At 38.6% G+C, this 26,081-nt stretch overlaps 1 protein-coding gene across 2 annotated transcripts in view; it reads left to right on the top strand.

Moving 5' to 3' along the window:
• The window catches only part of Fras1 (Fraser extracellular matrix complex subunit 1), a 442,940-nt gene that overhangs the window by 266,571 nt on the left and 150,288 nt on the right, over positions 1 to 26,081 (top strand). For both annotated transcript variants that reach the window (XM_070012597.1, XM_070012596.1), the window contains exons 23-29: positions 2,036 to 2,182; positions 5,711 to 5,851; positions 6,949 to 7,089; positions 9,269 to 9,409; positions 11,783 to 12,053; positions 15,562 to 15,646; positions 18,574 to 18,900. In XM_070012597.1, coding sequence (XP_069868698.1) covers positions 2,036 to 2,182; positions 5,711 to 5,851; positions 6,949 to 7,089; positions 9,269 to 9,409; positions 11,783 to 12,053; positions 15,562 to 15,646; positions 18,574 to 18,900 — 1,253 coding nt within the window. The remainder of the gene's footprint in view (positions 1 to 2,035; positions 2,183 to 5,710; positions 5,852 to 6,948; positions 7,090 to 9,268; positions 9,410 to 11,782; positions 12,054 to 15,561; positions 15,647 to 18,573; positions 18,901 to 26,081) is intronic.

Genomic DNA, 26,081 nt, shown 5'->3' with positions numbered 1-26,081 from the left:
ATGAATCTTTGTCAGTGGCCTTTATTGTAGGTGAAACAAGAGTGATACATTTCTTTTTATTTACAAGTTGATTCCTCTGTATTGTGTCACTATAAATTCACTGGTGACTCTCTATATATTTCCTTTAACATTTCAGATTGAACTAAAGTTGATAGTGTATGCATATGTGTGTATGTATGTGTATGTGCACGTGTGTGTGTTTGTGTATGTTATCAAACTATTGGTCTTCTTATGTAACAAGTGTTTTTGTACCCAACAATATAAAAGGTAGCCAGTTAAGTGCTGGTAAATATTTCCAAGAACAAAATGAAACTGGTCTTTCTTTCATGAAGCCTAATGTTTAAAGGATACAATTTTTAAATAGTTACTTAAATAAAAATTGTTTTGCAAGGCTAGAAAAAAACACATAGGGTGCTCTAAAAGCTTGTGCCTAACAGGCTTGTCCTAGAATGGAGATTGCACAAAAATCTTCTGGAAGGAGAGAATGAAGGATGAAGGGTAATTAAATATGAGTGATGTAGAGAATATATCAAGAGGACTCAAATACATGTATTAGGATTTCTAGGAAAGAATGAAAGGAACATTATTTGTAGAAATGATAAGTAGAAATTTTCCAATATTGGAGAAAGACATTGAAGTTTTGATGTTTTTGTTTGTTCTGGTACTGGGATTTGAACTCAGGGTCTGGAAACTGACCCTTAACTTTTTTTGCTCAAAGCTAGTGTTCTACCAATTGAACCATACCTCTACTCCTGGCTTTTTGCTGGATAATTGGAGATAAGAGACTTTTCTTGCCAGGGCTGGCTTCAACCCATGATCCTCAAATTGCAGCCTCCTCAATAGCTAGGCATACAGATGTGAACCATCAGTGCTTGACAAGGCATTGAGTTTTGAGGGAATATGAATTCTGAAACTTCAGCAGTACAAGAATAAAGCCATGGGGAAAACATGACAGGTTTTGATAGTAATTTAGCAGAGGATGATGATGGCTTCAATAAGGAGAGTATAAAGAAATTTTTAAAAACCTGAACTTCCAAGGATTATGTTGGAGAGTTTATAAACAGGATCTAACCCTGAGTAAGTAGATCTAGAACCAAAGAAAAGGAGGTATCAGGATATACTTCCAGGTTTCCAGAATGAACCACTGAGTAAATGGAGCAATGTAGCTGTCAAATAAGAGATGTAAGAGGACCACCATTGGGGATCATTCCCAGATGCCTGAATTACACTGCTGGCTGTTAAGAATTAAAGTTGGACAAGAGAATAAGCTAGCTAACATTTCATTCCTATGTCTAACATATGGGAGTTTTGCAATCCACAATAAAATTGGTACCTAATTTTAATCATAGCATTGCACACAAAAAATGCTGAATCCCCATTATGAGTTATAGAGGCTTGATTTCTTAAAAAGAAAGGTCTAGAGCCAGGTACCCATGGCTTATACCTGTAATCCTAGGTACCCAGAAAGCTGTTTGAAGCTAGCTTAGGTAGGAAACCCTGAAAGACTCTTACCTAGAGTTAACTAGCAAAAAGTCAGAAATGGAAATGTGGCTCAAGTACTAGAGTACTAGCCTTAACCAAAAAAGATAAGGGGCATTACTAAGACCCTGAGTTCAAGTACTACTACCTGTGTGCATGTGTGCATGCATGCATGCACACACACACATATACACACACACACACACACACACATACACACACACACACACACACAAACGCACACACATTTATCTAAAATACTTGACTACTGGTCTTAGAGTAACTCTACATTTTGTTGCTTCATCACAGGGTATCTTATACTTACATCCATCCTTGAATTTATTATTTACCTTTAGAAAAACAAGATTACCTTTCATTTATTTTGGAAAATTAGCCTAACATTGTCTGTTTTGTTGACCACAGAGGAGGGCTGTGGCTATAATAACAGAGCCAGTGGAGTAGGGCTTTGTTCTTGCACAGTGTCTGTCTAGGTTTGATCAGGGCTTCCATGTCTGCATTGTAATCATCTGAGCATTTTCTTTTTCTTGCTGCTCAGCATGCAGCCCACATTGTAGAAGCTGTGATTCACAGGCCAGCTGTACCTCCTGCCGAGACCCAAGCAAGGTCCTGCTCTTCGGGGATTGCCAGTATGAGAGCTGTGCCCCACAGTACTATCTCGACGTCTCCACCAACACCTGCAGAGGTAAAGCTCTTTGTGCATCATTCTTGGTTCTTTTCCTCAGAGATTTTTCACTCTACCCACCCAGTTCCCTGCCTTTGAGAAACGCCTTCATCAAACATTTTTACTTGCTCTGATGATAGATTTATGTATGTATGGATTTATTTATTTACTCATTTCTGAAGCACTTGTTATTGTTTTTTGTTTTTGCTGGCCCTGAGGCTTGAACTCAGGACCTGGGGATTGTCCCCGAATCTCTTTTGTAGTGTGCTAACTGCACTCTACCATTTGAGCCACAGTGCTCCTTTGGCTTTTTTTGAGTAATTTATTGGAGCTAAGAATCTCATGAACTTTCCTGCCCAGGTGCTTCAAACTACAATCTCAGCTTCCTAAGTAGAAAGGATTACAGGCATGAGCCTGTAATCCAGCTGATAAAATGCATTTTTGAATATCTTCTTTCTATGTGCCAGCCATTGGTGGCAACTTGGAAAGCATGGAGTTGTATTTTGCCTATCCCTGATAACTTTTTGTTTGGCCCATCTAATGTTCTGATGTTTTATAATCACTGACAGTAATATGTTAGTATCATGGACAATAAATAAATCAGAAGATTTTTTTTCTTTTGAAAAACAATAATCAGAAGTGACACTGGATTTGGATTGCCATTGTAGACAGGAAGTTGAACTGTATAGCTCTCATGCCAGCTCAGTGAAGCATGATCTATCCTGTTTACCAGTCTTTACCATTCTCTATTCTACCCTACCTACAAGGCTTACTTCAAAGATTTTTATGACCTTTCTAGGCTCTTTGGGTGCTTGCTTTTGTAGCTTTGGTTGGTAGACTCTAAGCTTAATGAGATTAGGAATTATGTCTGAGTTGTTCACCTCTGCTGAATATACCCAAATGACCGTGATGACATAGTTCCTACCCTCAAGGAATTTTTAAGGAGATAGTGTCAAAATACAAGTTCCAACAGGGTGCCAGTGGCTCACACCTAGCTACTCAGAAGGCTGAGACCTGGAGGATTGTGGTTGAAAGCTCACCTGGCAGAAAAGTTTGCGTGTGTTCATCTTCAATTAACCAGTAAAATGCCAAACTGGAGGCTTGGCTCAAATGGTAGAATGCCAACTATGAGCAAGAAATCAAGAAATCCAAATGGTACTCTTACGTCCTGAGTTCAAGTCCTGGTACCTGAATTAAGAGAGAGAGAGAGAGAGATTAAGTACATTTTTCCTTGTTCTCCACTAGTTGGCATTCTGAATGACAGTGCTTAGAAAGGGGAAAACAGTTGGGAACATGTAGAACTTGATTCCTTCCCTTTTCCCTTCTTCATTCCTGTCTCTGCACATTCTCCTCTATCCATCTGGCTCTGGAAGAGAAGCTAGAGCTCAGATATGGAGGTCAAACATCTGTCAAGTAAACTTGGAAGTTTTAAGGCTCTGCAAAATCACCTATTTTCCATTCCAAGAAATTCTACTTGCTTGTCAACTTTGGTGGTCTGCTGTGCTCAGGACCGCAGAAGCTTTTCTATTTTTTCCTTCTAACTAGAGGCTGTCAGTTTGTGGTGAAAAACAAGATTATCACAAATCCTCTCTGCTGTAAATGGTTTCATAACTAGGCTGGCAGTTTTCAAACTCTGTTTTAGTCATTTTCCCTCGGGACTGATTCAGACCAATAAATAAGTGAGATTAACTTTATAAACCTTCTTGGAAGCAAGTCAACTACTGTGCACATTTACCTGTGACTTTAAGGCTTAGATATTTTGTATCCAGGAAGAGAAAAGTTGACTAATGAGAAGTTTCTCCAACTTTCCTAGCTTGGTAGTAAAGTGAGATGGGGATAGACCTAAGTAGAAATGTGTTCTCTAAGAAAAACTGTTCAGAGCTAGAAAAACCATTCATGCCTGTTATCCCAGCACTCTGGAAGCTGAGGCAGGAAGATCAGAATTCAAAGTCAGCCTGGACTACATACTGAATTTCAGAACTGGTCTAGACTACATAGTAGATCCTGACTCAAAAACAAAACAGTGCTCACACCTATAATCTTAGCTACAAGGAAGGTAAAGATTAAGAGGATTGTGGCTCAAAGCCAAACTAGGTTGGTGTGATCATCAAGTGGTAGAGTATTTGCCTCACTTGAAGGCAGCATGATTTCAGTTCAAACACCAGTGCCTGAAAACAAAAACCCTACATATTTATTGAGCTGCTAGTGTATGCCAGACACTGTGCTAATTTATGTATGCTTATTTCTTTATTTGCTTATTTATTTATTTGGGAGATTGAGCCCCTTCTCACATGTGCCAAATATATGCTCTATTACTGAGCTCTACATACCTATCCCTTGCTAATTCTTTTTTTTAATGTAATACTGTATTTGCCAGGGCTTTGTGCTTGCTAGGCAGATGCTTTACCACCTGAGTCATACCTCTAACTAATTGTTACCTACCTTCATTATTCCATTTAGACTTTATAATGGCCTTCTAAAATGGGTACTGTTCTTGTCTCAGGCTCAAAAGGTTTAAGGAAGATGTAGGATAATGCAGATTAAAAATAAGCAAATCCAAACCAACTTGCCTTACTTTCAAGGCCACAAACTTAGTGGTGCTATCTTCTCCCATTTTCTAGGTGTGAAGGACCAGCTAGAACATTGTCTCTCAAGCATGAGTTTTGAAATCTGAATTTTCTGAGTCATTAAAAATAACCCCAGCAACAACTCTGATTATTGCAATAACAACAATAATGAGGCGGCAACAGTGTTTTTTGGCCCCAACCCCTGATACTCTGACTCTTAAGTCTGGTGTTAAGTCTGATCATCTGTATTACTATCAATGCCCTGGATTATGTGTGTTATAAAAAATGGGACCCCTACAGCTCCTTAAAGGCAGAATATACATTTCTCATATATTCTCCCCAGGCATCCCTTAAGAGCTGGTTGAACAAAGGAACATGGGAGTTAATCCGTTCTATTGCTCTAAATGAGGTCTTCTGGTGCTTTGGGGGCAGTTTCTTCATTCTTCTTTAAGTCTAATGTCACTAATTTTGTCTGTTGCAATGTCTGAGTTTTTGAGAGATGGAGTCCTGCCACGTCTATTTGTGGAGATAATAAATGTGTTTTTAATTGGACCTCTGGCATTCTTTACCTATTGAACAGTGAGCATTTGGAGAAAATCAGTTAGATTACAGGGTGAGTTAGCCACTCCCTCTGATCAGTTATGCATAAAGTCTTGGCAGGGCACAGGAATAAAGAAGTCTGGTGCCCTTGGAATAACACCAGTGGATCTGGCTTTTTGGCAGGCCTGCTGACAGGCAGGCTGCATACAAGCTTGGAGTGCTCCTTGTTCAAGCCTGTGTCTGACATAATTAGGAAACACTAAACCTCACAGACGCATCCAGGCTACTACAAACAGAGGTCTCATCACAGCTCACATCTCTGACATTGCTTATGTTATCCTCACACTACCTCTTGCAGCTGCAGACAGCATCCATATAAATTACTTGCTAGGACTGAGGGTGAACAGGCAGGAAGGTGATCTAATGCAGACTTTCTTTCTAGAGTGTGACTGGAGTTGCAATGCTTGTAGTGGGCCTCTGAGAACAGACTGTCTGCAGTGCATGGATGGCTATGTTCTCCAGGATGGCATTTGTATGGAGCAGTGTTCACCATCTTTCTATAAGGACTCGGACCTCTGTAAGAGTAAGTGTCAGGGGCTGGGAAGGCGGCTCAGTGGTAGAGCGCTTGCCTTGCATGCATGAGGCCCTGGGTTCGATTCCTCAGCACCACATAAGCAGAAAAAAAAGCTGGAAGTGGTGCTGTGGCTCAGATGGTAGAGCGCTAGCCTTGAGGTGAAGAGCTGAGGGACAGCGCCCAGGCCCAGAGTTCAGGCCCACGACCGGACCCCCGCCCCCCAATAAAAAAAAAGAGTGTCAGGCCTCACCCTGTATTCACCCAGCCCTGGCTTTGGATTTCTGAGAAAGGACTCTGATGAGTTTCCCTTGTGGTTACAACTACCCAGTTCTACCTTCTTTCTTGTTGTCATGGCAATTTTCTTCTTTTTCCTATGCTCTACTATGTCACATGCTGAAATCTGATGTCAGTATGATGACCTTGAGGTTATGTGGCCCCATCAAATAGTGTTTTCTTTTAGATTTCCTTAAAACTTCAGTAATCTTACTCTCTAAATGGGGAGATCTATGTGTTGAGGTGTTAGAACACATGAAAAGATTGTAGTTTTGAACCATTGCACTGCTTCAATCTTCTGTTTGTCATATCCTCTCTCTGGCTCAGTACTCTCTTTAGCCTCTATTTAACCTCAAAAAATACTCAGATCCTGAAACTCCTTCTGAAAATCACAGAGAGTATGCATAATAGCACTGATGAGAGATGAATTGACTGGATAAGGGAGAAAAGATGGACATTAAAAACAACCAACTACTATAAACTATTACCTATCAATCTATCACTAATACCTATCAATCACTTTGGAATTTTTCCAGTATTTTTTTATTATTTAATTTGACCTTCCCCTAGGGAGGGGGTATGGATAGTATTTCCACTCTTGTTTTATAGGAGGAATACTTGAGATTCATAAATGTGGAATGATTAATCTCAGTCCTCCAGTACTAAGAGTAGTTGTCAGACTATGAACTGACACACTGACTCCTCACAGAGTGTGTTATGAAATACACCAGATCGCGCTGGTTCTTAACATCTGATGCTGCCTTTCTGCAAGATCCCAGAGTTTCTTTGGAAAGCTCCACAGATTCCTATTGACCTTGGCTTTTGTCTTTCAGACTGTGACAACCATTGTCTCCAGTGCCAAGGTCTCCATGAATGTACCCACTGTGAAGGACCGTTTCTCCTCTTGGAAGCCCAGTGTGTCCAGGAATGTGGGAAGGGGTACTATGCAGACCATGCAAAGCACAAATGCACAGGTAACTTGAGTCTGTGCTGAGTACTCTGGGAAGAAGTAAAGACAGCAGTAAATCATGTCTGCTGATTCTGAAGTAGCCAGGAGCAACTGAATTAGAAGCAGAATCAAAACCCAAGGAGCTTGGCTTAAGTAATTGATGGTTTCCTATGCACATGTGTCAAGTCTTGGTTAAATAGAGTATAAGACTGCAGCCCAATGATTCTCCTGCACAAATCAATATTGTCCCTAAAGGTCTTTATGGAAATGAAGCAAGTATTTTATGGAATGTAAAGCTATATTGAACTGCAATGAGGTATCCATTAAGAGTGGATCAACCATTTGATATGGACATAGAATTTTCTGTGGGTAGGCTAGATCACCTGTGACCCTGATATTGACATTAATCCTTGAAGAATAGGATTCTGGGGAATAATTAAGTGAGACATGATGGAGATTTTACTATTGCATGAAAGTTAAAGTTGAGGCTTAATGTCCTTATCTATTGATTCATCCAAGAAAATCCCACATTTGTTCTCATCATATCTATCACAGCTTGGTACCATGCACCCCTCTCTGAAAGAATACCTGATATTTAATAATCATGCTATTAACTAGGTATACCACAATATGTTTCTCCAAATTTTATCCATCTGCATTATTTCACTTATTATTCAGAATGTCTTGGTGAAACATCGCAGACACCATGAATCCTGTTTTACAATGGAAAAAAAGAGACAGTGTTAAGGCAACACTCAATCAAATAATAAACCCACAATTTCCAATTCAACTTTAGGGCCCTGTAACCTATAGTATGCAGCCTTTCTAAATAGAAGCACACTAAATAAATAAACTAAGTAGAAGCAAAAATTAGGTTAGATACCATCAATTCATAGATTCGTTATTAGCTTAAAGAAATTCATAGATAGGTTATTAGCCTAAAGAAATAATTCTTGGATTCTTTAACTAGATGATCTTCCTGTGTATTTAAAATACTACCACTGCCAAGCATAATGTTTCACACCTGTAATCCCAGGTACTTAGACAGAGGCAGGAAGATCTCAAGTTTCAGGTCAATAGCAAGGTGTTACTATAAAAACAAAGGACCAAGGTTATGGCTCAAGTGTCAGAATGCTTGGCCAATAGATGAGAACCCCTGGAATCAATCCCCAGTACCAAAAACAAATGCACAATGTACCACTATTACTACTGCAATAATATTTACTATACACGGGCACAATTCTACTTATCCATCAGAAGGAATGATTTTGTATCATTTGTAAAGAAATGGAAAGACTTGGAAAAACTTATATTAAGCAAAGTAAGCCAGACCCAAAGAAACAGAGGTTACATGTGGTATCTAGAAATACCTATAAATCTACAAGTAAACACACTGGATGGTAAAGAATAAAATACATTGGGACATGATAAATTATACAGTCTCTAGGTATTCACACAGTGAGATCAAAAGAGGATATTCTTAGGAGAGGATCTCAAAGGCCCAATAGCTATGGGCATCTGGTCATATAAAATAATGTTTATCAAAATGAATTACAGGAAATGGAAATAGGAGGTTTCTTTTATTCCTTCTTTGTTGCTGTTTTTGTTTTCTTTTCCTTCTGGCTTGTTTGTTTGTCACTTTACATTATAACACATGTAATGCTACTGGCTACTTTTGTATTAGGTGCTATTGCTATTCTTTTTTATTATACTTTTTTTATTGTAAAAATGCTGTACAGAGGGATTGCAGTTACACGAGCAAGGTAATGAGTACATTTCCTATTGAGCATTGTTGCCTCCTCCTTTGCTATTAACGATTCTTATTTGCAGCACAGATTGTTAAAAGAACTTGCTCAAGGTCACAGCTGGTAAGTAGTAGAGAAAGAATGGTACTCAGAAAAGAGTATATGCTCTTAATTGCTATATATGTTTTCTCTTAGAACTATGTACAATTGACATCTCAAACAGTCCACCCATGTACATACTTTCTAGAGCTCATCATTGAAAATGGGGAGTGGACCTCTCTGTCCAGCTCAGCAGCCTCCATAGTAATGCATGGAAATTGCCAGAACTCTCATGTTGCAGTTGGAAGATATTTTTCACTATGCATCAACTTTTCTGGTGGCAATCCCTTTCTTTCCCTAGTGGTCTTATTGAGTGTCTGTGTGTTGGTCGTACCTCACTTAGTGTCCCCTTTTTGATAGCCTGTCCTCGGGGGTGCCTGCAGTGCAGTAACAGGGACCGTTGTCATCTCTGTGACCATGCATTCTTGCTGAAGAATGGCATCTGTGTTTCCAGCTGTGTTCCTGGCTTCTCTGCCCATTCATCTAATGAAACATGTATAGGTAAGAGCCCCTCCTCTGACGGTCTGCTGAAATTACCAGTAATTTATCTACACAAAGGCTGGGTTCAAAATATAATTTACTACTGCATTCCTATTCTGTAAAATCCGTGGTGCATGGTGGTGGTGGGGAGGGGGTGGTGCAGGGTGAGGGAGGGTGGTGGTACTTTTTCTGCAAAGGGCCATTTAGATGTTTCTATTGTTATTCACGGGCCATACAAAACGGTATCGGGAGATTGGCCTCCAGCATCCAAGAGCCAATGAGAAGTATCTGTCTGTCCCATCATGTACCAAATGATTTCGCAGGCCAGACATTCTTTACCCCATTAAAGAACAAAGGAATGTTGATAGAACGTGGTAAATTAGGAAAACTCAACTTCTGTGATCTTCGGAAGGAAAAAAGAAGTGATCTGTTCTTTTTAAACATCATGCCTATCAGATAAGAAATTTGGCATAAACTCTGCTATGTTTTTGAACTACATCCATGTTATGGAAAATTGCATATATTATGGTTATTTAAAATCACATACACAATGTATTTATTTGTATTCATGCACATTTGTAGAGCTAATTAGACCAAGATGCAATGCTACATCTTTTTTTACACATAGTAGAGAGAAACTTTAAATGAACAGTGAATAGTGACTGAAGGTAGCCCATTAAGTTCTTATGTAGATGGGTTTGAACCATTCTATTAGCCATTATGAATAAGGTAACATATGAAAGCAAAGGCACTAATCTCTCCCACCACTTAATGGCCACCATACATTAAATAGCAAAGAGAAAAGTGAATTTAAATCAGTCCTAATTTTGAACCCTAAATGTTATAAAAATTGATAAGCTAGGGAATTACATTACAGTTAAGTGTCCCTTGGCTTTTGGGTCCTGTTCATTGATAACATGCCACGTACTTTTAACACCATAAAACACATATTCTCTCTCTGTCTTTCTTTTCTTTAAAGATGTTAACAGTTTTTTCAAAGGACAAAATATATTTTTGACTTACTGGGACCTTTCTGGAGATTACAGGTGCTTGGGAGTCAGCTTACTACTCTTGAGACCTAATATACATCAACTTGTGAAAAATAAATTTCACTTTCATCAAAGTCATCTTATGGTAGAAATTGTCCCCCTGAAACTTAACATACCTACACTGTCTTTTCTGACCTAGTTGTAGTGAATGGAACATTGCCACCAGTTAAAACCTTAGCAAAATACCTTGCAGGAAAAAAAGGATGGTAGCAAATTCTACTTCAGTCATCAGACGTTTTCACATGGATAAAGACTGAAATCTTAAGACAAAGTGTTTCTATATCACATGAATTTTATGACCTGTTGATAATCCTATTTCAATGTAGATTAACAGATACTCCTGTAGGAAATACCATCAGACACCTGCCTCTTGTTCTTGCCCTTAGTGGATCTGATGTGACGAGACAGTTCTCCAAACTGCCAGCACATTAGAATTACCTGGGAAGTGAACATTAATGAGGAACATCTAAGTCACAATCTCAGACAGTAGAGCCCAAGCCCTAGAAGATACTTATATAACTATATTCTTTATTATTGAGATAGAAGTTGTATAACTATCACAACATGTAATTTTAGAACATTTTTTTCAACTCCATATCCATTAGCAGTCTCTACTCATTTTCTTCTCACTTAAGCCCTTGGTAATTATTATTCATCTACTCTCTGTCTCTATGAATGTTCCTATTCTACAAATTTTACATAACCATAATCACAAATCTATTTCTTTTACTTTCATAATCTACTCACAACTCATCCTTTTTTGGGGGGCACAGTACTGGAGTTCAAACTCAGGGCCTCACACTTGTGGGGCAAGGGCTCTACCACTGAAGTTATAGCTCTACTTACTTGAGTTATAGCTCAACCCCCATTTAGCACTAGTTATTTTCAAGATAGGCTCTCACTTTATGTCTGGGCAAGCATGGGTTGCAATCCTCCTACTTCTACTTCTTCATGTCACTGGGGATGACAGGTGCATGCCATGTTACCAAGCCATGCTTGATGTGAAAAATCTCACAAACCCTTAGGCTTGGGCTGGCCTCAAATCTCAATTGCCTGATCTCTACCTCCCAAGTAGCTAAGATCACAGGTTTGAGCCACTGCACTTGGCTTCCTATGTTTTCTTCTAACAATTTTACAGTTTAACTTTTCCATAGAATGGGAATAACACTAGAGACTGCATAGGGTGACTGCCATTGGATTAGAAGGGTGCTCAAATTATGTAACCAATCAGAGTCTCCTCCATGTGGCTCTGAAGTATTATTATAAGACTATTACTCTGAAATAAATAAGTAGGAACTAATGCGTGAATGTGACAAGCCTGACCTTTGGACTCATATGTTTTTAGGCAAAATACACACCCCCAGTCTTCACGTGAATGGTTCATTGACCCTTGCAATTGGTTCAATGAAGCCTCTGGACTTTTCTCTCCTGAACATCCAACACCAGGATGGCAGAGTAGAAGATCTCTTGTTCCATGTGGTGAGCACTCCTACCAATGGTCAACTGGTGCTCTCAAGAAACGGCAAAGAGACTCAGCTGGACAAGGCTGGCCATTTTAGCTGGAGAGATGTGAATGAGAAGAAAGTGCGGTTTGTACATAGCAAAGAAAAACTCAGGTGAGCTAGTGTTGTTTCCTCCTGTTTCTTCTCTCACATTTCTTCCTCTCCCCCACCTGCCACACACAGACTGCTCTTTCTTAATAGCTAGCTATCCGCTCTCGTCTGGGGAAGATCGATACTCCACAAACACTTTCAGCTGCCTGTCATCATTTCCCTGTAATTGCTTAGAGAGCGTGCTTCTGTTTGAGGCATTTTCATTTTATCACATAATTATGGATAATTTTCTGATGTGAGAGAAAAATTCCAAGTATAATGTCCTAGATTTGGGACCCAGCAGAGACAAAACTTGGGGTACAGCCAGATGGTAAAGCTGCTTCCTCCACTGGAGAGTTGTGTGCAGTAGGGTTGGGCCAGAGAAAGATGGAAGACACATGCTTTCCAAGATGTCGTGTGGTCCATAGAATTTCAGAGTTGGAAGGCAACTTAGAATCACAGTGAACTTTCTATTCTCTACTTTATGAGATTAATTGTGGTTGATTTCTAAGGCCGATCCAGCGTCTCTGTGATTCTGCACACATTTCTGGCTGTCTTCCTCATCCCAGTTTATACACGCTTAGCAGAGTAAATCTACTAAACCAAAATCAGCGAATGGACCCCGAAGATTAGCCTCTTCAATTTTCCTTCCCCTTCTTCTGCTTTGTTAGTGCACATAATGCACCATAAACTGTGTGTAAGCAGGGAATTGTGACCCGGGAAAGAATAAGGACAATAAGGGTAAGGACACAGTGAATTATTTTCTGCAGTCAATACTAAACTTGATTTCTTTTTCATTTATTTATTTGTTTGTTTGTTTGCTCGTTTGTTAAGGCTGAGAGATAGGTAGTGAGAAAAGTAGATGGTAGTTCATTTCGTAATTCAGACCCAGAGGTGCCAAGGAGTCTCAAAAGATTATGCTCTAGGAGCAGAAGCATCTAACACTTGCTGAGTGCTAGCTCTGAAGCAGGCACTGTATTATGTACGTTACATGCCATGCCATGTTTGTAGGCTATAGATAAGGAAACTAGGGCCTTGAGCATATGTGTCATCTTTCCTGAGACCTCATAAACTATAAATACAGAGCTGGTACTCTTGCCCCAACACCCTCTAATCCTCAGACTCACATCTTTTGCCACAATGATTTGTCTCCCTAATAGTCTATACAGATGTCTGTTCTCAAAGAGTAAAGATTACTGCATAAAGATGTCCTGCTACAGAGATGAAGTATAAGACTCATGTGTCTAAAGCTCTCTTCAAATTCCTGTTGCATCTGTATTTGTTATTGCTGCAAGTATAGTTTTTAAGTATCTACATCAAACACACATACATACATACAGAGAGAGAGAGAGAGAGAGAGAGAGAGAGAGAGAGAGAGAGAGAGAGAGAGAGAGAGTCAGTCATTTGTCTCAGAACCACTAGTGAAAAACAAAAAATTCCATAAGAAAAAGTTAACCTTCTTTCTTGCTTATTTTCTTACTCACACATTTTCTTAAAGAATCTTATGTTTTTACCCCTAAACAGGACCAAAAAGTGGCAGTTTAGGTAATTATTGTAGTATCTTTATTTTTAATAAAGAGGGAGACCCATTTTAATGCTAGGTTTTCTTTGTTTAAAAGGCACACAAAATAACAAGAATAGTAATAAAATGAGTTTGGTAGAAGCTTATGAAGAAATAACATTATTTCTTTCTAAATGATGCAGAAACAAAAGGAGCAATCTGCCACACAGGTTTGTGTTTTGTTTTGTTTTCCATGAAAACATTGCCTGTGATTGCAATTGGAATTCTTTATGATAGGATTCCTTTGGGGTTGGAATGTTCCTGTGGAGTGAGCCAATCTGTAAATGTTGTCAGAGAAAGGTTGATAAGCTGGTACTGCTGGGATGCTAAGCGCTGTTAAGGACCTCAGTGCTACCCAAACTCATTTTCCCCTTCTTGGTTCATTCCGTAGTTTCTATCAGTTGTATTATATTGAATCTTGGAGGTGGAAATGGAGAGGAAAAGCATTAAAATGGAGCCTAAAAGGGGCTGGAAGTTGGAGTAGATGGAAGGAAGACACAGATAATATTTTTAAAGTCTGGTTTATTGAGCTATTATTTGCATTCAGGGAAATTCCTTGTTCTGAAGTATTCTCTTCTATGAGAGGCGCAGGCAAGATAAAGAAAAGTTTCACTACTCTCCCTGCCAAAATCTCCTTTGGATGGCTATTCCCTTCTTCCCCCTAGCATTCACTGATCTGGTTTAATGCCATGGATCTGCTTTTGATCTTTCTAAAACCTCATGTGAATGGAACCAGACAATATAGAAGTCTTTATTTCTGCCATTTTCCATGATGCTTTTGAGATCCACCCACATGGTTTCAGGTACTTAGTTCGAAGAATACTTTTTAAAGAATCTTTAAAACAATGGTCCTTGTAGTAGACCAACATTCAAAATCTTGCATAATGCATATCACACATTTTACCAACCAGAAGTGAGCTCCATGGTTAGTTTGGCTTTGAAGGTGGACAATTGATTCTTCCTAACAGTCTCAGAAGCTGCTGGAATGACCCCATTGATAGGAAGTCAACCCTATTTACAGAAATCAAGCAAAAGCTTTATGCCATTATTAATTGTGACTGTAGTTTTAAGTAATGGAAGACAATTTGATTAAGCTGATGTGGTAAGATTTACAGAAGTGCTTTCTATCTCATAGATACTTAGAGCAATTGTAATCCATAGCAAGTCCAGAAACTAGAATTGTGAAGGAGAAACAGAACTCAGTCCTTCTCTTATCATATGTTTCTATTCATGGGCTACATTCATCTCTGTGACAGGCAAGCTTAGTCCTTTTCTTTAATGTGACAATCTCTGATTGTCTCTTAGTCAATGGTGAGACTGCCTGAGTTTCCAGGGCAGAATCAGGCTTACTTTCCTAGTTTCATTCACTGTGAATGTTGTAGAGTTGGAGGTGGGATGGGAGAAAATAGCCATATAATACTATATTACAAATGTTATTGGGGCTTGTTTGTGTGAACTGAGAAGGTGTGCAGAGATGGTTTACTGAAAAGAGGGAATAGTTAAGAACCTGTTAGAGATTATAAGAGATTGCTTTTTTTTTTTTTCCAATTTAATCATTAGCTTATACATCACTAACCTGCCTTGGCCTGGCAACTAATTTATATTATAAATTTAAATTTATAAGGCTGGAACTCTACCACTTGAGCCACTTCTGGATTTTTTTTTTTTTTTGGTAGTTTATTGGAGATAAGATTCTCATAGACTTTCCTGCCTGCTTGGGCTGGCTTCAAATGGCTTCAGATCTTACACTCTTGAGTAGTTAGGATTATAGACATGAGTCACTAGCACCTCTCTAGTATGGATCATACTATGTTTACTTTGGTAATTTTTAATCTACAGTGTGAATATTACATTATTATAGTAGTTGGATCCAAATTTTTACATACAGAGAACTCTAAAATTTTTAAACCTTGACTTTCTAAAGTCTCATGTAATGATTTGATTTTCCCATTCCTTCCTTCCCTTCTATAGGAAAGGTTATTTTTCCTTGAAAATAAGTGACCAGCAGTTCTTCTCTGAGCCACAGCTGATCAACATACAGGCATTCTCAACACAGGTAATAAAAATGTGAAGCCAAATACAATTGCACATGCCTCCTAAGTCACACAAGCATGTCACCGCTTTCTTGTAGTTTTTGACAAAACAATTGCACTAAACCAATCTTGTTTTTGATTTATCATGAAATACTACTGGAATTCTTTTTAGCCCTTTGGGTAATAGCACCATCCACAGTACCAATTCTTAATGCATTTCTTGTACTCAGAGTTTCACATGAACCACCCTGCTGTTGATCTTTATGCCACTCTTCTGAAATATTATTATCTTCAATTTTTATATGAAGAAACTCAAGCATGAGAAGGTTAAATAGTTTATGATGATATAGCTAATAAATGTATGGTGATATAGCTAATAAATACCCCAAACTAGAGACCTAGCTTCAGAAACTAAACACCATATAGTATCTTACTTACTGTTCAGAGTCTGATACTTGTCCTGCAGAACAATTTAAAGCTCTTAAGACTTTTCCTTGTTTTTAGGTAATTAAGTCCAGAGATTGTCTATTTCTCATTCAGGGGAATGGATTATGCAGGTATTAAGGGATCTTTTTAAATGAAATGTTAGGGTGGTCACCAGGAAAACATAGATCTGAGGAAGTCAAGGTAGAAGTGATTCAAGTCAATGGTATGATCCTTCATACTTATCCCTCTGTCAAGCTCTATTCTTTTGTTTTTGGTGGTGGTCATTGTGGAGCTTGAACTCAGGACCTGGGCACTGTCCCTGAGCTCTTTCACTTAAGGCTAGTGCTCTACCACTTTGAGCAACAGTTCTGCTTCTTTTCTGGTGGTTAATTGGAAGTAAGAGTTTCACAGATTTTCTTGCCCTGGCTGGCTTTGAACTGCAATCCTCAAATCTCAGCCTCCTGAGTAGCTTTAATTATAGGCATGAACATTGGAACTCGCTCAACCTATATACTTTTATGTCCAGAATATATACAATGGAAGAATTTCTTAGAACTAGCTGTGGGGATTAAACAGCTGAAATATACAAAGGAAGTAAGAGCATGTGCACACACATACACAGCCATGGGTATACACACAGACATGCTCACCCATGGGTGTCCATAAATTGTGAATGGCAAGAGGATGGAGTACTGCTCTGGGAACAGAGACTACCTCAATCTCTAAATCTCAGTATGTTTCAAAGAAGACACTAGATTATTGTGTTTAATTAGTATTTTAATATGTTTGCTCCCAAAACAAAACAGACCATGGGTAATAACAAACGATCCTAAGTGACTGACAAAGTGTATTAATAACCCAATGTCTGTTAATGACACTATATCATTAGGGATTATTTAGAGTTACAAATATTGAGGAAGTGATCCTAAATTAATGTGTAATTTTTGTTTTAATTGAAGCTAACACATACAATTCTAAATTTGGGCCAGACTAATATTTTGTTACCCTAGATGTTCCTTAGTAATCAAACTTAGATATATTGTTTTGATCTTTTCATTTGGATTAATATGGAGATCTAAGAAATATTTACATGCAACTTTCTAATCTCAGATGATAAATTCCTATGGATCCCTGAGAAATATTTGTTTTCTCACAATCAGATGAGAGAATAACAAATGTACTTCTTCATTGTATTTATCTGATCACTTTCAGCTTTGTTAAAGTGGAATTTTAGAAGGCAATTTTACTTTGTTTTTGTCCCTTTAAACTTCTGAGACATTTACAAATAATCCTGAGCCTTCCTGAGACTTTTCTCATGTAAATTAATTTGGTATTTTCCCTTTACAGATTTCAACATCACCTTTGACTTTTCTTCCTTCAGAATATGAAGATCCATTGATTTCCCATCCCCCCTCTCCCTCCCCCCATGTTAGAATTCTCATTCAGGAATTATGAGATGTAGTTACTATCCAATTTCCTACTCTGTAGCTACTCTAATGATGCATCACTTAGAAATCCCTTTAATGGTGATTGTCATTTCCAGGAGGCCAGGAAAGGACCCTTGGGTAGTTTTAATAGAAAGTCATTTTGATTTAAGAAGGCAGTGTGTTGAGAAAAGTCCTGAATAGCTCAACTTTAAACAATGTGTTTAAAAAAAAACTAAGATAATATTTTCTTTGGCTTCTGGCCTGACTTTCTGTGTGTCTGTGTGAGTTTTATTCTGTTGTGGTTCATTAACTTCAATTTTTTTATGAAAGAACTTATCTGCTTACTTAATTTGTGGAGGTAAACTTGACAGTCCCAAGGAAAGCATGTTAAATTTTCTATATTATCACTGACACAGGTTAACCAGGTGGTTCCTTATTCACCCAGGCCGTGGTCTCATCAAGCTTTGTAAGTTGAGTCAGGATAGAGCCCTATGGAGATTTAGATGAGGAAACTTGAAGAAGAAAATGAGAGGGACTAGAAATCGCATGAATGCAGAATACAGAAGTCAGCATGTTACACTGAGTACTAGAGTGAAGCTCATAAACTCCCAAACACAGGTCCAACGTTTCCATGCCACTTGTTAGTCTTACTTGGATGCGTTCAGTTTAGTTGGGTGTTCTGACACTTTTGACAAAGGGGATATAATACAAAGCAAAATGTGACAGACTTTAGAAATTCAGAAGCAAGGAGCTCCTTTTTAGTGTAGTTTTTTTTTTAATGGCATTACTGGGGATTGACCCAGAGCGTTACACTTTCTAGACAGATGCTCTAATACAAGATCTACTTACTCTGCCAGCTCAAGAAAATGATGTTGAAGTGGCTTCAGAAACCTCTAGAACCCAGAGTGAAGTGACATCAATTACTGTGACTATGTGACTGACCACATTTCTGACAAGTGGTCGACCATAGAACAGGTTGGCAGTTTGTACCAGAGCAACAGGGTTTCTGTAGCTCGTTAATAAAGTTCCTCTTTCCTGACTTCCTCTTTCCTTGTGAAATGACCTTTCTCCCCCCCCCCCTCCCTTCAACTCCACAGGCTCCTTATGTGCTCAGAAATGAGGTTCTCCACATTAAAAGAGGAGAGCAAGGAACCATCACCACCCAACTGCTTGACATCCGGGATGATGACAATCCACAAGATGTGATCATTGAAGTGCTAACACCTCCACTTCATGGCCAATTGCTCCAAACATTTCCATCCCCTGCATCTCCTATCTATCAATTCCGACTGGAGCAGCTCTCCAGAGGCCTTCTCCTCTATGCTCATGATGGCTCAGAGAGCACATCTGATGTTGCAGTCTTACAGGTCAATGATGGACACTCCTTCCAAAATATTCTCTTCCATGTGAAGACTGTGCCCAAGGTAGGTGTCATGTATAGAGTTCACAGTTTCCTTATTCCTGCATGAAAAAATTTGCTGATAATATTATTTTGTGATATTTATACAATTAGAACATGAATAGTGTTAGGTTTTTAAAAAGAGGTAGCCGAGTTAGAACAGCACCAGCACGCACGTGGTATTCAGATAAGGGGTAGGTTTATTCAGTAGACCAGGCAAGGTTGGCACTCCACGTGGCTGGGAAAGGCCTGGGAATGAGAGAGAGCTGGGAAGAGAGGAAAGAGAGAGAAAAGAGCAGAGAGAGGGGTAAGAACAGTAGCACTCACGTGGTATTCAGGTAAGGGGTAGACCTGCTGGGACCAGGCAAGGTTGGCACTCCACGTGGCTGGGAAAGAGAGAGAGCAAGAAAAGAACAGAGAGTGAGCTAGAATAGAACAGAGAGAGCAAGAAAAGAGCAGCAAGAGCAAGAGCAAGAGCAAGAGCAAGAGCAAGAGCGTCTGGGCCTGGGTTAGGCCTTATGTAGGGTATGGGCGGGGAAAGGTGTGGCCACATCAAATTCAGATGTGACCTCAGCGGATGCAGATGTGACCTCTTCCAGGTATCCCAGTTGCCTAGGTAACGCAGGTACTGGGTGGAGACTTTGCTGCGAGGAGGGTGGAGTCTGCTGGCCATCCAGGAGCGGACCTTACAAATAGTTGCTTATTAGTTCAAACATAATTTTTAGATAGGTGTTTATTACGTATAGGAGGAAGTATGTAGTTTATTGTAAGCTCCCTTGATCTGAAAGGGCACTCTACCAAACGAGACCTTTCTGAGACATTTTGGCTGACTGATTAGCATTAAAATTGTATTCCATGTGTCTTTTTTTTCACCTTCCTGATCTTGATCATAAGAATCAAGGCATCTCTGTTTTTGTCTGCCCTTTTCCACTACCTTAGGACATGAGAAACTCATTTTCAGGTAATCTTAATCAAAAGAGATGGATTTAGCCATTCCATTAGTACAATTGGAGTGGGGTGAAGGAGTTCTCTGTATTGGTAGGGGGTTTTGGCCTAGGGACTTCACGCATACATTGTGGTCATCAACATGTCAATTTCTTATGCTTTTGCTATGTCTGTGAACATCAGTACAGTTATTTGCTTAATATTTACTTACTTTTTTTCTTTTTAAATAAACTTGCTTTTCGTATTGTGGCCTCATACTAACAAGCAGTGTTAGTAGTACTAAGACTACATTAAGTATGCTATAGAAATTCATCAATAGCTGGGCACGGGTGGCTCACACCTATAATCCTAGCTACTCAGGAGGCTGAGATCTGATGATCAAGGTTCCAGCTAGCCCAGGCAGAAACATCCATTAGATTCATCTTTGATTAAGCAAAAGATAAAAGCCAGAAGTGGAGCTGTGGCTCAAGTTGTGGAGTGCTAGCCTTGAGAAAAAGAAGCTCAGGGACAGTGCCTAGCCCTGAATTCAAGCCCTAGGCTTGGCACCAAAACAACAAAACAAAATTCCTCTGTGTACTCTGTCTGAGGAAGGTAGGATTCAAGGAAAGTTGATACATACAAATGGAGAGAGAAAGAGGGGGCTAATACAGTCATAATATTCCATGTACATATATGAAAATGGAACTAGGTAACTTGAAGGGATGAGTGGGGTTGGGTAGAAAGAGGAGAAAAGTGACCTTGATCAAGAGGCATTGTACTCTTAAATTAGCATACAGAGTCAAGAGGCATTGTACTCTTAAGTTAGCATACAGAGTCGAAACCACTTTGTACAACTACTTGAGGATAATATTATAAAAACATTTTTAATTCAGAAATAGGTAATATTTCACTGCCTTTGCTTAGTACATCACAGACGGTTCTTTCTCCTGGTAGTAGATTGGGAAGCACATTTTTTAAACGTTCATTCCAAATATCACCAGCCTTCACCATGTCATTAATGATTAGCTAGAGAGATTGATTTTCTGAGGACGGTTTAAAAATCACTTGTCACTTTCTCACCACTGATCACTCAAAACTGGCGGTAGGACCTCCTGAAGGGAAATGGCTAAATCTAATATGGTCTGCTAACTAGTTTCTCAGGCTCTTGCCTCATTATTTTCAGCTGCTGAGAACAGTGGTTGTGGCATGAGAGAGACGGAGTACATGAAGGCTGATTATGAGATAGAGTTGGCAGATGGCCACCTTGTAGCTAAGCCTAATTATCACCCCCTCGCAATCACCCTGGGAGATGAAGTTTAGTTCTAGAAAGTTGAAGTCTAGACAGACTCAGAAAGTTTTCTTTCCTCTATTGTTGGTTTCCTTCCAAAGGATGAACAGGATTTCAGGACAACTCTCACAACCACTTTTCCTATCTCTGTGATCAGAGCTCAGTTCCACATATTGCACACTCATTCTGTGTGGAATGGCTAAAGATGAAATGGTATCTCTAGGATTTTTGTGACTAACAAGACAAAATTAAGAACTCATCAGTAAGGCCTAAGCACAGAACATTAGAATCCCTGTAGTTATGTAGGTATTACTAGGTTTGTTTGTGATTCCTGCAACAGGTTGTACCTGTTCCCTTTCCTTTACCCTCCCTCTGTCTCCTAGATCCTATGATTATTGATGGATGAAGTGAATCATAACCATAGACACCAGTGACAAGAGTCTCAGCATCTGGCAAGGGTGTGCTAATAATGAACTTGAAAATAATTGTTGGTTGCATTATACAAATAATACTACTTTTTAGGAATTAAGTTTGGTTTTTTTTGTTTTTGTTTTTGTCGGTCATGGGGCTTGAACTTTGGGCCTGGGCGCTGTCTCTCAGCTCTTCAGCTCAAGGCTAGTGCTCGGCCACTTGAGCCACAGTGCCACTTCCGGTTTTCTGAGTGGTTTATTGGAAATAAGAGTCTCCTGGACTTTGCTGCCAGGGGTGGTTTTGAACCTCAATCCTCAGATCTCAGCCTCCTGAATATCAAGGATTACAGTTGTGAACCACTGGTGCTCGGCTAAGAATTCTTTTCTTTATGATATCCTGCTGCAGAAGGGTAGAATATTACTTTGTTTTTAAGGAAAGTTAGAAAGAAGAGTTTACATTTGTTTTGTTTTGAACATTTATTGGACACTAAAAGTTGATGTGAATTATTCCTTTTGATCTTCATAGTCATTCTGTGAGGTTTATACAATTAATTTTAATTTACCAAAAGAGGAAATGAAAGCACCAAGTTTGAAAACATTTGTTCTTATAAAGGTATTTATTGCCAAGCTGTGCTTTCTTTTCAGTGTGTCTGCCTTTGATACTTAACCACAAAGCTTTTTTCATTCTGGCCTGTATTTTTCAATGGCTTTTTTTTCCCCTACATATTCTTTTTCCTTTAATGAATAAATGAAGTCAATAATTTACTTGTGTTTACAAAAAAATGTCCTATCCAAGCAGACTAGGCCTCAAGCCTGGACTCTTTCCTCTGGTTTCACAAAAGCTTGTTACAAGTGTGACTATTTATAATCATTAGTCTACTAGGTCCAAGAAGAAGGAAAAAAAAAAACAGCTTCAACTATTACAACACTCAACACTCAGTAGCTATGTAATCAGATAGGACTGGTCTCATTCCAGGAACCATTTCTGAAGATGGGCATGAGATTTCTTACCCTGATGCTGCCTATGTGTTAAATGTGAGGAAGGGTCAGATATTGGGTGATGTCTAGCTGATGGCTAACATGGAATGGCCACAGGATTTCTATTTAATTCCTATTGGGTAGACATACAAATTAACACTAATCTTAGCCAACAGAGAATTTAGCCTGCTTTTCTTTTCCTTATGAGAGGAGGTGTTTTGAGAGGAGGGGCTACTGTTTGTTTTATCTTCTTGAACATTGTAAGGAGAGTCTCAATACTTTTTTTGTTCAATGGTGGATAAACCCATGGAGTCCACAGTTGAGTGAGCAGGTTGAGTATGTTGAATGGTTAAATGTGTTTTCCTGTATCTCAGGAGATCTCCATGTCATAGAAGCAATACTCGGGCACCTCTGCTATCACTGGGGTGGCTCATCTAGGAAAGAGCAGAGGGACCATCAGTTTACCCATGTTTTCCAGATTTTTTACTACTTCCCTCAGACTTGGTTTGATATAAATCTGGCTGTCACCTCCAGTCATAACTTCATCTACTGAGAAGAGAATAGAACCTGGACTGCTATGGAAACAGGTTACGCTTTGGGAAAGAGACAAAAGAATAAAACATATTAGAAGTAATAATGAATTCTGTGCTAAACAGGCTTTCATTCATTGGCTTGATTTGGAAACTCAAGCCTGTTGAGATAGGATTCTTAGACAGTCTACATCTAAATAAGGGATAAAAAGTGGACAGGGGCTTATCATGCTATGCAGTGGCCTTCTTTCTACCACTGAGTTTTCACAGAATTACCTGCTTTTCCATTAACTAAGGTGCCTCTGGAAATCATGCCTTTTTCTTTTCCACTTTGGTGGTGAATCTGATGATCTTTCTGACCTCATTTGTTGTTGTTTGAGCAGTTCTTTTAATGCTTTAGTGATAAAAGCCCTCAAGTGCCATACTATCAACAGGATGGAAAAACTGTTGCTGAGAGTCCTTTCTGGCTGTGGGTAATGCCAGTGTGCAGCTATGTAGCCCATTGTGGGTTTCCTCAATTTCATTAACGGCTGCCTCCCTTTTGTGCTCTTGCAGGGAGAGTCAGTTTGATAATAGTGTGTGTATGTGTATGTGTGTGTGTGTGAATTTCAGACATACATGAATAAAAATCTATTTTACAATAAATAAACCTTTGCCACATGTCAGGTTTTCCCTTTTAAGGGAAGCTTGCTTGGAGTGTTCAATCCAGTGTCTCATAAGGGAACACTCAGAATATGTTGATGTAAGTGATTTATCTGTCTATCCATCTTAATTGAAATCTACAGGGAGCAGAGATTTGATATTCCTGACCTAGAATTATATGCTTCTAAGGCTCATGAACACACTCATAAACATAAAATTTTCCCAATTATATTCTCCTTCTTGCTGGTAAATTTCTCCTTACATCATTACATGTTTCTTCCCTAAAATCTTCAATGTCCTATAAAACAAAAAATTTAAAACTATGGGATGGACATGAGTGTGGTAGCACAAACCTATAATTTTAGTGCTTAGGTGGTTGAGGCAGAGAGATGAGGAGTTCAAGGCAAGTATGGGCTACATGTTAAGACTCCATCTTAAAGGAAAGGAAGAAGAAAGAGGAAGGAAGCGGAAGGAAGGAAGGAAGGAAGGAAGGAAGGAAGGAAGGAAGGAAGGAAGGAAGGAAGGAAGGAAGGAAGCAAGGAAGCAAGGAAGGAAGGAAGGGAGGGAGGAAGGGAGGGAGGGAGAGAGCAAGGGAGGGAAGGGGAGGGAGAGAGAGAAAGTACTCTTGCACACTAAGGAATATTTTTATTTGTATAGAGTAAGTAAAATAATAGTCACTATTATATCCAGCTGTAGCCGTTTTCTAAATAGTAATGTATCAAAAACTTTTATCTCAAATATGTTGGTCTGGGATTAGGTTACTACCATTTCAGCTGAAATTTAACTGTCTATGATTCAATTTCTAATTTTGAGGGAGAGGGCTTACATTTCTGTGAGATTTTTTTTCCTTTAAAGGATAGAGATTTACCTGCTCTCTTATTTGTGGCTCACACATTAATATTTTTATTGTAATATTATAATATGCAATAGCTAAGCTTTATTACCAACATTTCTATATACCTACTTTTCTAGGAAATGAATTAGAAGACCTATTTAATTTAAAGCACTATTTTAGTCATGCCCTCAATTTTATTTGTTGGAATTTCATTGCCTGCTAATGTACTCTGGGAAAAATATAAAACATCACTGGGAAGGATATCGTTCAACTACTAAGATAGCTAATTTCTAATGTTAACAGGAATACTTGCACTGATGTACATGGGGGAAATCCATAACGATATCCAGACTGTTTGAAAAATTCTGTTTCATTTTGGCTTTTTTGGACACTTTAGCTATACAAAAAGATGGCATATGTTTCTATCCTCCTTTTCATGAACATTCTCCTACACTCTCCCAAAAGAAAACAATATAAACAACTACCATCATGATGCACAAAAGATTTTTAAAGCTACTGTATCATGGAAAAAGTAAAAACTTTTAACTATTTCATGTATTTAACACAATGAGTTTTAAGAGATGAACATAACAATGTGGATAAGAAGTGTACTCATTACCTTATTCATGTAACTGTAACCCCTTTGTACAGTATCTTTACAATAAAAATATGTATTAAAAAGATATGAACGTACCCATAAAACCATCATAACTTCAAAGTTTTCTTAATCTCTTTTATATAAGAACTTATCTTCTTAATAAGACACTTAAATTCCTCTCTTTTAGCACATTTTAAGTATACTGTTATGTATTGATACTAATGGGCATTGTACTATATCCATTTTCAGAACTTACTTATCTTTCAGAACTGAAGCCTTGTGCCATTGGACTGCCATGTTGTTCCTCCAGTTTCCTAGCCCCTGTCAACCACCACGCTACTCTGTCTCTGTCTGTGTGAATTGTCATAAAAATAAGGCTATTTTGCATCCACATGTGAAATATAGTTTCTGTCTTCTTGTCTCTTAGCATTTTGTCCTATAGGGCCATCTACCCTATCCCAAATGCAGAATTTCCTACTTATATAAAGGCTAAATAAGACTGTGTTTCCTTTGTGTTTTGAGTTATATATGTAGTCATCATATGTATTGATTCTTTTCTCTCTTTTTTATTAGCTTACATTGTTTTTTGGGGGGTGGATTTCATTTTTACCTTTCCCCATGTACTTTTACAGTATATGCCAATCAAGCTCATTTCCTCTGTCACTCTCTATGCTTGATTCCTTTGTCATTCACTCTTTCTCTTTTCTATATCTACTGCAAAATTTTCTTTGTGATTACCATGTGGCTTTTGTAAAGCATATTATAGTAGTCCACGTCAAGCTACTAACAATTTTATCTTCAAACACATTCAAGACTCTCCACTTTTACTTTTCCAGCCTCTCACCATTTTATGTAATTGGTGTCACAATTTATAGCTCTGCATTATAAATCCACTAATCAGTTTCTTTTGCTCTACTTCTCTTTAATACATTTTTCTTTTGACTTTATATAAGAGACATACTATTGGATATAAATGGAATGCTTTATAGGGGAAATAATGA

This window comes from Dipodomys merriami, unplaced genomic scaffold (genome assembly GCF_024711535.1).
Source record: "Dipodomys merriami isolate MVZ:Mamm:240054 unplaced genomic scaffold, mDipMer1.0.p SCAF_9, whole genome shotgun sequence".
In the NCBI taxonomy this organism is placed as follows: domain Eukaryota; kingdom Metazoa; phylum Chordata; class Mammalia; order Rodentia; family Heteromyidae; genus Dipodomys; species Dipodomys merriami.
The sequence above is the reverse complement of the archived record's forward strand: the minus strand, read 5'-3'. Positions and strand labels throughout refer to the sequence as shown.